The sequence below is a fragment of the Bufo gargarizans genome, chromosome 4, assembly GCF_014858855.1.
Source record: "Bufo gargarizans isolate SCDJY-AF-19 chromosome 4, ASM1485885v1, whole genome shotgun sequence".
NCBI classification, from domain to species: Eukaryota; Metazoa; Chordata; class Amphibia; order Anura; family Bufonidae; genus Bufo; species Bufo gargarizans.
In genome coordinates, this window is record NC_058083.1 from 95,901,409 (window position 1) to 95,916,419 (window position 15,011).

General features: G+C 42.5%; 1 protein-coding gene across 11 annotated transcripts in view; it reads right to left on the minus strand.

The window, feature by feature from the left end:
* Nucleotides 1-3,800: 3,800 nt before the first annotated feature.
* LOC122936250 (saxiphilin-like) overlaps nucleotides 3,801-15,011 on the minus strand; it is a 189,568-nt gene continuing 178,357 nt past the window's right edge. For all 11 annotated transcript variants that reach the window (XM_044292366.1, XM_044292361.1, XM_044292365.1 and 8 more), the window contains 2 exons: nucleotides 4,459-4,660; nucleotides 3,801-3,967 (listed from right to left, as the gene is read on the minus strand). In XM_044292366.1, the coding sequence (XP_044148301.1) occupies nucleotides 3,933-3,967; nucleotides 4,459-4,660 (237 nt within the window). In that variant the 3' untranslated portion in view covers nucleotides 3,801-3,932. The remainder of the gene's footprint in view (nucleotides 3,968-4,458; nucleotides 4,661-15,011) is intronic.

A 15,011-nucleotide genomic window follows, 5' to 3' on the forward strand; every position in this document is an offset into this window, starting at 1 on the left:
CATAAGCTCCTGGCTCCCTCCGCCCACATATGGAAACTGTCAATCAGAGGCAGGTGGGGGGAGCAGTGAGATCATGAACATGGGGACTGATTGGCATGCGCTGGAGCTACTAGAATTAAAAAGTGAGGGCAGTAGAAAACTGGAGGCCAATTCCCTTTAAAGGGGAAGTACTTATTTTAAAAAGGATTTTCCAAGATTTTTGTACTGATGACTAGTGTTGATCGAATTATAGTTGATGAAGTGAAATTTAATCCGAACTTCAAGAAAAAATTGATTTGTCACTAATTATGGTAACAAATTGGATTTTTTCTAAAATGCCTGTTGCACATGTTACACAGAATCACCCATAATGCCATACAGCCATCCAATCAGCAGATAGCCAGCCCCTGTGATGGACTCATAGCCATATAAAAACTTTCATCTCCACCATTTTACTGTGAACGTAATGCAGGGAGAGACGTGACTGGTGCTAGGAACAGTGATTAAGAAAGCCTTTATTTGTATAATTTTAGTTAGGAAGAGTTCAGGGACAGCGCAGGGACAGTGTAGGGAGATCATAGAGACTTTATACACACTATAGGGAGAGCATCAGGAGAGTGCAGGGACTTATTGGACAGTGTCCCCCTTTGTTGATAAATAAGCAATTCTATTAAACCTCGATGCACTGTTTGGGGTGAAAAATCTGTTTAATACTACTGCTATTGTGATGTCCACATTGTTGTTTACATACAGTATGTAATTCTATAACGCCGTGATTCTCTAATACTCTTGCTATAGGGGTGTCCACATTGTGTTAGAGATAAGAAATTCTATAATGCCTTGATTCTGTAATTGGGGTGAAAAAGCACTCTAATACTACTGCTTTTGGGGTGTCCACATTGTGTTATAGATAAGTCAAACTATAACACCTTGATTCTGTAATTGGGTTGAAATAGTTCTTTATTTTTACAGTCACATGTCATCTCTGTTTTGGACCCACTCGTGTTTTTTGGGCCTTACCAATACTGATGAATTACTGAACAAATACTGACTGTGTGAAGGCAGATGCTCAAAAGACACGATCCGTTTTTTTTCGGTTGTTCTTGTGACGGATCAGAAGAAATGAAAGTTAAACATTGACGTCAACAGAAATGTACTGCTGACACCCTCTTCACTGTGTCAGGGGCCTCTACTTGTATAAGTGTTTAATAGAACAGGTTCTGTAGAAATCTATGTGGAATCAGCTGACGACGGTGTAAACGGAGTGTGCTCTTTCACGCTATAGTACAATCTTGGGCCACTGCGCGGTTAAGTCCTTTATACCTGACTCTAAGCCTAACAAGGTTGAGTACACACTTCCATTATTCGGTCAGTTTTTAACCAGTAACTGACCAAATAAGTGAATTGTGAACTGAGTCTAAGACAGACGCACAGTAACTGTTTCACTACCACAGTGGACTAGCTATGCATTTTTCTGCAATGCACAGTGATGTACACTGAGATACACGCCCCTGCAGCCGGGAAATAGCTGATTTATAACTTGCTTTATGACAAATTAATTCAGATCAAATCAAATTTTGGGGAAAAATTAAACGAATCGTCCGAATCGAATTTCTTAAAACATCGCTCATCTCTTCTGATCACCTATTCTCAGGACAGATCATCAGTATCTTATCGGTGGGGGTCTGACACCCAGGACCCCCGCCGATCAGTTGTTTTGAGAAGGCATCAGTGCTACCCTGAACGTTGCTGCCTTCTCGCAGCTCACCAAGCACAGCGCTGTACATTGTATAGAAGATGTGTCTGGTATCACAGCTCAGCCCCCTTCACTTCTATGGGGCTGCTCCTAGGCCACATGACTGATGAACATGTCATCACTTGGCCTAGGAAAAGCAGAGAGATGGCTGCTGCGGCCCTCTGCCTTCTCGAACAGCTGAGTCCGGGAGTCAGACCCCCACCAAATAGAAACTGATGACCTAACCAGAGGATAGTAAATGAAAAAAGGTAATGGTAGCATCACTAGTGAATTACTTATTGGCAGACTTCACAGAAAGTGTACCATAAAAACAGACAGCAATGTTTCGGCTACATCATAGCCTTTGTCAGGCTTGACTAAATAAGGAGGGACATATTAAAATAATGAGAAATTTAAGTTGAAATTCAGATGCGAGTATGCAGCACAAGATGCCACCTACACACATGGACAAAATTGTTGGTACTCTTCCGATAAAGAAAGAAAAACCCACAATGGTCACTGAAATAACTTGAAACTGACAAAAATGTAATGAAAATCATCTAATGAAAATCAAACATTGCTTTTCAATTGTGGTTCAACTGAATAATAAAAAATAAAAAACTAATAAAACTGTCTTGGACAAAAATGACGGTACGCCTAGAAAAGATTGAATATAATTGACCATAGGGACATGTTGTCAGGAATCATCCTGCTATGTCTGTTTAGTTCAGACTGTCTTGCCCTTTAGTTTTCCCTCAGTTAAGATGGTGGATTGTGTCTCAGCTAGGTGCCATCTCACTTCCTGTTTCATATATAAACCTCTCAAGCCGCCAGAGGAAAATTGATGACAAGTTGAAGAGATTGATAAAACGAATGGTAACAATAGAGCCCAGAACAACTTCCAAAGAGATTACATGTGAACTCTAAAGTCAAGATACATCAGTGTCAGATTGCACCATCCATAGCTCTGTTAGCCAAAGTGGACTTAATGGCAGATGACCGAGGAGGATTACGCTGTTGAAATCAAATTTAAAAATAGCGAGACTGGAATTTGCCAAAATGCATATTAACAAGCCACAAAGCTTCTGGGAGAATTTTCTTTGAAAAACGAGACAAAACTGGAGCTGTTTGCCAAGTCACATCAGCTCAAAGTTCACAGATGTAAAAATGAAGCATACAAAGAAAAGAACATTGTACCTACTGTGATACGTGGAGGAGGCTCAGTTATGTTTTAGGGCTGCTTTGCTGCATCTGGCACAGGGTGTCTTGCATCTGTGCAGGGTACAATATAATCTCAAGACTATCATGGTATTCTGGAGAAAAATGTGCTGCCCAGTGTCAGAAAGCTTGGTCTCAGTCACACGCCATGGGTCCTCCAACAGCATAATGACCACAAACACAGATAAAAACATCCGAAAATGGCTAAGAGGAAATTATTGGACTATTCTGAAGTGACTCTAAGAGCCCTGATCTAAATCCTATTGAACATCTGTGGACGGAGCTGAAACATGCAGTCTGGAGAAGCCACCCTTCAAACCTGATAAGCTGGAGCAGTTTGCTCATGAGGAGTGGGCCAAATACCTATGGACAGGTGCAGAAGTCTCACTAAGAGTTAAAGAAATCGCTTGATTACAGTGATTGCCTCTAAAAGTTGCGCAACAAAATATTAAAGGGGTTGGCCACTTTCGGGCTACTTGTGACCAATGTGTAGCTTAGCTTACTATAGGGCACTTACTAATATATTCTTTGTTGATATTCTTTACCATTTGCTATATGGCATAAGTCTTGCCCCTTGTTAGGCAAATCTTTTGTGCAGTCCACACAGAGGTCCTGACCATAACATGGCCGCTGATGAGGTTTGATTAACATTTGATTGAAAACCTGATTAACCCTCTCACTAAGCCCCACCAACTTTTTAAAATAGTGCCGTGAATGTGAAATCGAAAAGAGTAGCACATTTTTGTGTAAAGCCTAGCTCCTCATGTTATAAATTTTTCTTCAGTAAGCAGATAGGATTATTATAATACAGCGAAGTCTTATTTTGCACCATGAATAATAAGCTGTATAAAGAAAAAAACACACCCAGTAAATTCCAAATATTTATTGGAAAAACTGACATTTGTAAGATGGAGAATGAAAACACTTAAAAGTAAAAGAATGACAGCAGCTTGATGACAAAGTCTCCATTACTTGACAAAGTCTCCATTACTAAGTCTTGTCAGCAGTGATGAAATGCACAAGCAGAGGCAAATTCTGTAGATAATAAGAAGACCAAAATTAATATATAAATGAATTAATAAATCCTCAAATGCACTGCTTACATGGGAACATGACAGACAAGCCCCCTATCCTGGAGTGCTGATTTATCTTGAGTTTTGGCCGATCCTGTTGGAATCTACCACTTCGATATTGATCAGATATGCCATACTTTAGATATCTGAGATAAGTTGAAGTCCTATATCAAGAACATACTTGTCAACTTTTGTAAGTTATTCTTCCAGGATCAAATATGACCATTTTTATAAATACTCTATATTATACAAATATCTACACATTTTTGGAAGCAGTTACCTAAATATAAGATTTAAATCAGGGCCATTTAAAAATGGTGAACAATGAAATAACTCTCAAAGACATAGTAATAATAATATAAAATAATGAATAAGGAATGATAAAACAAACTATTTTCCAATAAGTTACCTTTTTCCTGTTTAGATAAAAATGACTGTAAGGGTATAATGTACCTGATGTTGGTAAGCATTGGTTATCTCTGTGCACAGCTGTGTGAAACCGTTTGCCAAAATAATCTTCCATAATGTCTCTTCCGATTATCCTGTCAAATTCTAACAAGCATTGTGTGCCATCACTGAAGAGTAGGTTTTTGCCATTACTTGAAGAAAACATCTGAAAAATATCCTTCTCAAATCCTTTCTGCCCAAAGAGAGACTAGACAAGAGCAAGTATTGGGATCAGAAATCCAGCAGCATTTCACCATATTCAATGCATCAATAGGAAGACAGACAGTCAATACTAAGTGACTAGGACATGCAGTATATCTCTTTCTAGATATTGCATACTTACATTTTACTATGTCATGGATGTGTGTTCTTTACATACATATACTGTATACCCCTAAATGATAACATTAAAACCACAAGCCTAATATTGTGTAGGTCGCTTGTGGCACCAAAACAGCTATGATCCAGCAGCACATGAACTCCACAAGATCCCTGAAGTGCCCTGTTTTAGGGCCTTCATGGATCGTACACATATCAAAGAACTTTGGGCACCCATAACTCTGTAGCTTTTTACCACTTGTTCTTTTGGCAGGTTCTAACCTAGCAGCATACTAGGAGAACTTTCATTTTGGAGGTGCTATGACTGATCAGTCCATCTTGACGCATTTAGACATCATAATCTGGCCTTCTCAGATTCACACAGATCCTTAAGTTTTCCTAATTTTCCTGCTTCTTAGACATCAACTTGAAGAAATGTCTTGCTACCTAACATATCCCATCCCTTTACAGGAGTCATTGTAATGAGGTAATCAATGTTATTCACTTCACATGTCTAAAGTAGAGATGAGCGAATCAAAGCCGACAAAATGGAATTCGTTTAGAATTTGAGGAACAATTTGATTCGCAACGAATGCAAATTTCCTTGCGCTTCGTAGTAATGAATCGCATTTTTCCTAAACTGGCGGCTACACGTGTGAGGACTGAGGACAGGGGGCAAGGAACTCTGGGAAGGCGGGATCACCCAGATTGATATGCCTGCATGCAGCCAATCAGCAGCCAGCCTTGTGATGTCACAGCCCTATAAATACGGCGGCCATCTTAAGTCAGATATTTTCCAGCGTTCAGAGTGCAGGGACAGATGTGTGAAGGTGCTAGGGACAGCAATTAGAAAAACCTGATTGTGGAAAAAAAAGACAGAAAAAACAATTTATAAGTACAGGGAAAGGATAGGGAGGAATCATTTCACAGCATCTTAGTGCAGGGAGAGACGTCAGAAGGTGCTATGGACATTGATAGGAAAGCGATTTAAAAGTGCAAGGAAAGATTATTTGGGGATCCGAATAGCCATTAGACAGCTCTGTCATTCCAGCTATTTGTTATTGGGCTGCAAGTGCTATGTTAAAAAGCCTTTAGTGGCTTATATCTTAGTATTTTTAGTATCTTATATAAGTACTACAAGAAAAATATATACACATTTCACTTCTGCAGGTGTTTCTGGTGAAAGCGTATAGTGTTTTTCAGAACAAAAAGAAAAATATATACGCACTGCACTGTTGCAGTTATTTCTGGTGAAAGCGTATAGGGGCGTATTTCAGTACTACAAGAAGAATATATACGCACTTCACTCTTTAAGTTTTTCCTGGTCAAAGCGTATAGGGTCGTATTTAAGTATCACAAGAAAAATATATTCTCAGTGCATTTCTGCAGTTAATTCTGGTGAAAGCGTATAGTGGCCTATTTCAGTCCAACAAGAAAAATATATTCTCAGTTCACTTCTGCAGTTATTTCTGTTGAAAGTGTCTAGTGGTATATTTCAGTACAAAAATAAAAATATATACGCACTGCACTGTTGCAGTTATTTCTGATAAAAGCGTCTATATTTCAGTACTACAAGAAAAATATATACGCACTTCACTTTTTTTCTGGTCAAAGCGTATATTGGCATATTTCAGTCCAACCAGAAAAATATATTCTCAGTTCACTTCTGCAGTTAATTGTGGTGAAAGCATTTAGTGGCCTATTTCAGTACAAAAAGAAAAATATATTCATCGCTTTTTGTTTTTTTTAAATTTCCATTTAATTTGTTTAGTTCAGCTACAGGTATGTCAGACAGAGAAGTGCCATGCCATGCACAGAGGAGTGGCAGAGGCCTAAATGTTTCTGGCCCAAGCAGAGGTCGCAGCAGAGTAAGGGGCGTGGCAGCAGCGGTCACAGCGAGAGACCTGAGCTCCCAGTGTCCTCTAGCGGTCGTGTTTTGACCAGAAACCCAGCGGTTCTTGATTGATTAACTCGGTCATCCACTTCTTCCCATCAGACACCCCAGCCAACAGTCGGGTTTGTCAGACACAACCCTTAGTTGGCATGGCCCGGGAGCAGGCCCTTTGCCCTCACCTGTCCTCAACCTGCCTCTGTTCTTTTCTGTTCCTTTACCGCGAGAAGTACTATATGCTGTGGGCACAGCTCCACTTTTCAGTGAGGAAGAGCTACTAGAGGACAGTCAGCAGCTACTGCCCAGCCAAGATCTGGAGGAGACATCCGCCGCTTCCTCAGCTAGGCGGGCAAGTAGTGATGAGGAGAGTGGCGCAGGAGCTTGTGTTGCGAGCAGTCAGGCTCCTGACCCAGAGACCGTTGAGGGGGACATCAGTGACGTGCAGACACTACTCGATAATGATGAAGCCGATCGCACTTGGAGCCGGGTGAATAAGGGGGTTCGTCATCATCAGGAGAAGAGGGTGGCAGCTTGACCATCAGGTAGCGGCTGAGCCAGCAAGTCACTAGCGTGGCCGGGAGTCAGCAGCGTGGCAATAGTGGGAGGTCGGGAGCCAAACGGCATGGGGTAGTCCACCCGCTTTTCAGCAGCCTACCGACCCTGATAGGAGTGGTGCACAGGTTCACGGAAGCAGCAGCGATAGCAGTCAGCCAATCATTAGTGTTGGGGGTAAAATCAGGTACTCAGCGGTGTGGCAGTTTTTTGTAAAGTCGCCGGAGGAGGTCAACATGGCCATATGTAGAATATGTGGGCAGAAGGTAAAGTGTGGCACCACGACCTTGTGTAAACAACATATACAGCATCACCATAAAGTGCCCTGGGCGAACCGTGGCTTTGATTTGGTGGTCCAGCCTGCCGCAGCTACCGCTGCATCACCTAGTGGCACGCACCCGGGTTTCAGCAAGTCAAGGCTCCACCACCTCAGCCGAAGGGAGCTGTCTATCATTCCCATTTCCTGCTGGTCCAGATGCTCCTGCTCCTATTCCTCGTCAGTCATTCTGTCAGCAATCGATCACCAAAGTGATTGCCAAGAGATAACAGTATGCGTGCACACATCCAACAGTGCATAAGCTGAAGGTGCTCCTGTCCAAGTTGCTGGTGCTTCAGTCCCTCCCTTTCCAAGTGGTGTCCTCTGCACCTTTCAGAGAGCTGATGGCTTGTGCAGAGCCGAGGTGGAGAGTCCCAAGCCGTCATTTCTTTGCGAAAAAGGCAGTACCATCCCTGCACAAACATGTAGACCCTGTCGGTGTCCTCCAAAGTGCACGGGAGTGCCGATGTGTGGAGCTGTAACTATGGGCAGGGACAATACATGTCCTTTACGGCCCACTGGGTGAATATGGTTCCTGCACACCCACAACAGAAACTTGGCCAGGTCACGCCGCTTCTGCCTCCCCATTGTCACGCTGTTGGTCCTGCGACAATGTCTGCTTCTGCCACCTTATCCTCCACCATGTCCTCAGCCTCCACTGCAGGGAAAAGTCACAGTGCTTCTCCAGCATACCACATGTGCAGGGCACATGTGCGGTGTTACGCTGTTCTGCACCTCACTTCCCTGGGCGAATGGAGTCACACAGGGGAGGACTGCTCCGTGTGATTCATCAAGAAATCGAATCCTGGCTTTCTCCACGATAAATGAAAATCGGAACCATGGTGACCGACAATGGCAAGAACATAGTGTCGGCACTGCATCAAGGAAGGCTGAGTCATGCACCCTGCATGGCACACGTGTTCAATCTGGTTGTCAAGCGGTTCCTGAAGACTTCCACCCATCTGCAAGACATCCTAAAAATGGCCAGGAAACTTTGCAGGCACTTCAGCCACTCGTACACAGCAAAGCACACCCTCCTTGAGATGCAGCGGCGAAACGGCATCCCCCAACATAAGCTGATATGCGACGTTTCCACCCGTTGGAATTCCACCCTCCATATGTTGGACCAACTATATGAACAGAGAAAGGCCATCGGCGATTTCTTGATAATGCAAGCGGATAGGAGTACTCCCCTCTGTAACTTCGATGTCAGCCAGTGGCAGCTCATGCTCAGGCCCTTTGAGGGTGCCACGTTATTTGTCAGTTGCCAGGACTTCGGGATAAACTACTTCATTCCACTGCTTCATGTCCTGGAACAAATGCTGGTAGCAATGGCTGGTCAGGGGACAGGAGACGTGGCGCCTCAATATCACGGCCACATGAACTGGAAGAGGCGGAGGGGAGGAGGACATTGGAGCACAGGCAATGTGTAGAGAAATGGGTGGTTTTTCTACTCAGCTGACAGGACAGGAGGAGCAGGAGAAGCCATAGGAGCTAAAGGGCAATGAGGAAGACGAGACAGAGGACCCGGACACACCGTGGCAGTATGCAGTGGAGAATGAGGCAGGAAGTCCCTCCGAGTCATGCTCAATGGCCCGATTCATGCTCACTTGCGTAGTGACAGTCGAATTGTCACCATTCAGCAGAGGGATTACTTCTGGCTCTCCACCTTGTTGATCCCTTGCTACCGGTCCAGAATGGGGGCCTTTTTTACACCAACCGAGAGGGAGGACAAACTGAACTACTACAGAGACATCCTATGTAGTCAGTTGGCCGCTGACTATCTGCGCCATCGTCCATCCACTCGCAGGTCTGACCGGGGGGGGCCCTCTGCGCTCACATTCCTCTGCCGTGGCTGCTGGGAAGGGGTGGGGTGGCAGGAGCAGTACCAGCTCCATCAGCAGCAGCTTGAGTCTACAGTTGCTGATGAGTAGCTTTCTTCCCCCGCATAGTGAAGAAACTACTCACCAGCAGCAGGTAGACCTGGAGCAGGACCTGAACCAGCAGGTGGTGGCATGGTTGTACATCACCCTGCCACCCCACATTGAAGATCCGCTGGACTACTGGGTAGCCAAACTGGATTTGTGGCCACAACTAGCAGAGGCCGCAACTAGCCCGGCCAGTAGTGTGGCATCAGAGCGGGTGTTTAGTGCTGCGGGGGCTATAGTTACCCCAATGAGAACTCGCCTGTCTACCCAAAATGTGGAGATACTGACCTTTGTCAAGATGAATCAGACGTGGAACAGCCAGGATTTCTAACCACTAATTCCTGATGCATCAGACTAGATCATCCATGGTGCCACACCAACACTTTAATAAAAGAGACTGGTTTCTTCTGAATACCTGCCTCAGCTACTACTCTGATGCTGCCACCCGCCTGATGCCACACATCTGATGCAAAGTGCTCCTTCTTTCAGCCACCTTCGTCAGCGGGTAATGGTATTGCCACCCACCGCCACACTCTGTCACTGGGTCACTTTGTGATCTCCTAATGCAGCTGCTGCTGCCATCTCCACACTATGTCACCTTGCCCCTCTGTGGTCTCCTGATGCTGCTGCTGCTACGACCATCTCCAAACTTTGTTACCTTTCCACTGTGTGGTATCCTCCTGCTGCTACTGCTGCTACGATATCCACACTATGCCACCTTGCCACTCTGAGGTATCCTCCTGCTGCTGCCATATCCACACTATGTCACCTTGCCACTCTGTGGAATCCTTCTGCTGTTGCCATCTCCACATTATGTAACCTTGCCACTCTGTGGTCTCCTGATGCTGCCATCTTCACACTATGTCACCTTGGCACTCTGTGGTATCCTGCTGCTGCCATCTCTTTTTTTTTTTTAAATATATCTTTATTTTCATTTATACAAAAAGAAACGTACACATTCCAATCACATCATAGATTTAAATATCTTCAAGTCACATCTTCAAAAGTACATTTCCATTTTTTCCTGAACAATTATTTTATGCTATTTTTCTCCCCCTCCCCCATTACCCCCAATATTTTCGCTTTGCTTTCCCTTTACCCTCCCCCCACCCTTATGAGAGGGGGGGGGGGGGGGGGGGGGACGACGACGACGTGTATACATAAAAAAATTAAAAATAAATAATAATAAAAATTAGGTAAATCCTGCCCTAAAGCATCCATTTTTTCCAAAGATCCTCAATATTTTTTTTTCTGTGGCCCTCCATCAATCGTTCTTCCTTAATAAAATAATCCACCACTTTCCTCCATTGTCTCACCGTCGGAGGATCTGCCCCCATCCATTTCTTAAGTATAAGGAGTCTAGCTTGAAATAGCACTTTACAGAGAACCACTCGTATATCTCTATTTAGATTCAGATGTTTAGTTGCCCCTAAAATGCAAATCACCGGGTCTTCCGGTATATAAACCTTCAGAATTAAATGTACTGTCTCCAAAATTTCCCTCCAATATCTAATCAACCTTGGGCATCTCCAGAAACAATGTATTAAATCAGCATTCTCTCCCCCGCATTTTGAACATGCATCCAAGACTCTCACACCCATTATCTTCAATCGATGCAACCTATGCACTACAAAAAACTGTGAGATCTTATGTGAGCCCCTATTGGAAACCATTGAGTAACTTCTGAGGGCATCTTCCCATTTATCTTCAGTAAGGGATTGGAGTTCGTCCTCCCATTTTTTTCTAGGAAGTATTAGAATTCGTTTCTTTTTGCTCTCCATCAATATCTTATATCTTCTTGCAGTTATACCACCTCTTTCCCCCTCTTTAGTAAATTTGTGTATTATATCCGATTTTTCTATTTTATATTTGTCCTCTTGAAGGGCTATCCGCAGGGCATTCCTAAGCTGAAAATATTTATACATATCTTTTTGGGGGATCCCAAACTCACCAACCATTGTATTAAAGTCTTTCAATTTACCCTGTTCCAATATCTGACTAAGGTATTTTATCCCTTTTTTCCCCCAGTCTATATAGCTCTTAATCATGTCTAATTCCTTAAGATTTATGTTTTTCCAAATGGGTGTATAGTGCAGAAACCCTTTACTCTCTAATATTTTTTTGATCTCCACCCATATATAATTTAATAAATTCTGTATTCTATTACTTGTGCTCTTTTTAGCCAACATACCGGATTCTAAAACCTCCAAGTGATTCCACTCTTCTTTCCACCCTAATCTATTTCTGACTTGTCTAACGACCAAACCATTTAAAGTACCTTTTATGTGACCATATTGTGCTATTAAATAATTAAAAAAACAATTTGGAACAGCTAAACCACCCTCGCTTACTGGGAGCTGCAACACTTCTTTTTTTATCCTGGGGATGGCACCTTTCCAGAGAAAGTCCCCCATTAGACTATCGAGTACCTTAAAAATACTCTGCGGTAACCTCAATGGGGCATTTTGGAGAACAAAGTATTTTAGGGAGAAGAATCATTTTTATCAAATTTACCCGGCCCTGTATTGACATCGGTAAACAACGCCAGATGTGTATTTTAGTCCTAAGTTCTTTTAGTAAGGGGAGTATATTTAATCTTTCGTATTCAGCTATATTTCCGGAAATTTGTATACCTAAATATTTAAAGTTGTCATGTTTCTCTAACACATGAACCCTTAAATCCCTCTGTAATTGTGCGTCGCCTAACATCAACATATGTGACTTCCCCCAGTTAATATTTAAACCGGAAAAAGAACCAAACTTATCTATTATATCGAGCACCCTATTAAACTGATCCCCAGTGTTATACATAAACAAAAGAATATCATCCGCATACATCAAAAGTTTTTCTTCTCCACCCTCGTATTGAAAACCTTTAATCTCTCTATCATTTCTTATTATACATGCTAACGGCTCGATTGCAATGGCAAATAATAATGGTGAGAGAGGGCATCCCTGCCTAGTGCCCCGATATAGGGCAAGAGGCAGGGACAAGCTCCCATCCACCATCACCCTAGCTCTAGGATTGTGGTATATCAACTGAATCCAACTTATAAATTCCTCACCTATACCGACCCTTTTTAGTACGGCCCATAGGTAGTCCCATTCTATACAATCGAATGCTTTTTGGGCGTCCAATGAGAGCACCGCTTTTTCCCCAGACTGTAATTTATTAGCTTCGATATTTAAAAACAACCTTCTTATATTTGAATAAATTGTTCTCCCCGGTATGAAGCCTGTCTGATCCGGATTTATAACTCCCCCAATCACTTTCGACAACCTCTCGGCCAAAATCTTTGCCAAAATTTTAACGTCCGTGTTTAGGAGAGATATTGGCCTATAAGATCCCGAATCAAGTTGTTCTTTGTCCTTTTTTGGAATTAAAGTTATAATTGCCTCTTTCATGGATTCTGGTAAATTCCCAATTCTTTTGGCCTCATTCAATGTTGTTTTTAACTCTGGTAGTAACACCTGGGAGAACGCTTCATATATTTCAAAAGGGAGCCCATCACCCCCCGGTGCCTTATTCGGCTTTTCCTTACTCAGGACTTCCTTTATTTCGGCCATCAGTATTTCTTTTTATAAATATTCTTTTTGGGGCTGAGATATCTGTTTAAGAGGTATCCTATCTAGGTATAGGTCCAGATCTTGTTTTGAATATTGTGCCCTAGATTTATAAAGTTCCTGGAAATAGTCCAGAAACACTTCTTTAATTCCTTCCGGTGTAGTGATTATTTCACCCGTTTTATCTTTAATTGCCCCTATCCATGATTTCCCTCTTTGATTTCTTACTATACTTGCCAGAATTTTGCCCACCTTTTCTCCCTCTGAAGCTAGGCTGATCCCCTGAAAAAGTAATTCTTTCCTACTTCTCTCCATTTGATATACCTTTAACTTTTCTTGATGTTCCTCCCATATTTTCCTGTTGTATTCTGTAGGATGTACTATATAGGTCATTCTTGCTACCTCAACTTTTTTTTCTAGTGCATTACTCAATTCTCTAGTACTCTTTTTCCAATAATTCACCTTTTTAAAAAGCAATCCTCTCAGATATGCCTTAGCAGTATCCCATACAATTAATCTACTAGCAGTGCCATTATTCTCTAGAAATTTTTTTTTTAGTTCTTCCATTATGTTCTCTTTATCTGTAATCATTGTTAACCACTGGGAGTTAAATTTAAATGGTGGCAAGGTATTTTTTTTTATCAAATTTAATTCGATTACTACTGCACTGTGGTCTGATAGGGCCATAGGCAAATACTTTATCTTAATCCCATTTTGGGATATTAAAACATGTCAATCCTTGACCAAGTTTGGTGTGTTTTAGAGTAGCAGGAGTACATGATTCCGTCTGGGTTTTGAAGACGCCAGACATCCACCCAATTAAACTCTTGGGCTAATTTAAAAAAATCCACCTTTATTGCTCCTCCACCTCTGCCAGACGTTCTATCCCTGAGTGGGTCCATTACCGCATTATAGTCACCTATCGCAATCATCTTAGCTTCTTTTCTATTCAGCATAAATCTATGCAATTTATACAAGACATCTGCTTTATATGGCGGTGGGATATATATATTTGCGATTACCATTTTAACACCTTCTATATTGCAATATAAAAAGAGGTACCTGCCACAGTCATCCACCTCCACTGCCAAAAACTCAAATCTGATCTTATTGTGTATCAAAATTGAGACCCCTCTAGAGTAAGTAGTATACACTGAATGGTAACCCTCCATTATCCATCTCTTCTGCAACCATCCTAGGGATTCTTTATCCAAATGTGTCTCTTGGAGGCAGATGATGGCTGGCAGGAACCTCTTCAACCACTCAAGGATAGCATATCTCTTTACTCTCTCACATAAACCCCTCACATTCAACGAAAGAATCCTAAGCATCTAGCAGAGGCGGAGCAGAGAAAAAAAATAAAAAAAAAGAAACACGTTCCCCTCTCCCCTCCCTCCCAATATACCACCCCTCCCTAAATAGCCCCCCCTTCGACTATACAGCAGTCGGGGCGACTCCATATCTCAACATATGGACTCTTTTGACCCTCCCCCCCAGCCTCAAAGACCCTCCTCGTCCGCCCACTCGCTAACCTCCTCCGGCGCCTGGAAAAAAACAATCCTGCCTTTGTACTCTACCCTTAATTTTGCCGGGAAAAGTAGGCTATATTTTAAACCTGCTTCCCTCAATCTTTTTTTTAACTGTAATGTATTCTTTCCTATGGGCATTGGTATGCGCAGAGTAGTCTGGAAACAGTCTCATCTTTTTACCATCTATTTGATATTTTTCAGAATTCCTAGCATCAGATAATATTGCGTCGCGGTCCCTGACCAATAGGCATTTAACCAATATCTGTCTGGGGTGCTCCCCCGGAATCCTTTTTTTCATGGGGACCCTATGTGCTCTTTCGACACCAAAAAGGGGGGAGAGAGTATCCACCCTACAATTTTCCCTTATCCATTTCTCCATATAGTCAGTGCAATTGTCTCCTTCTACCCGCTCTGGGATCCCCACACATCTTATATTGGATCTTCTTGATCTATCTTCTTGG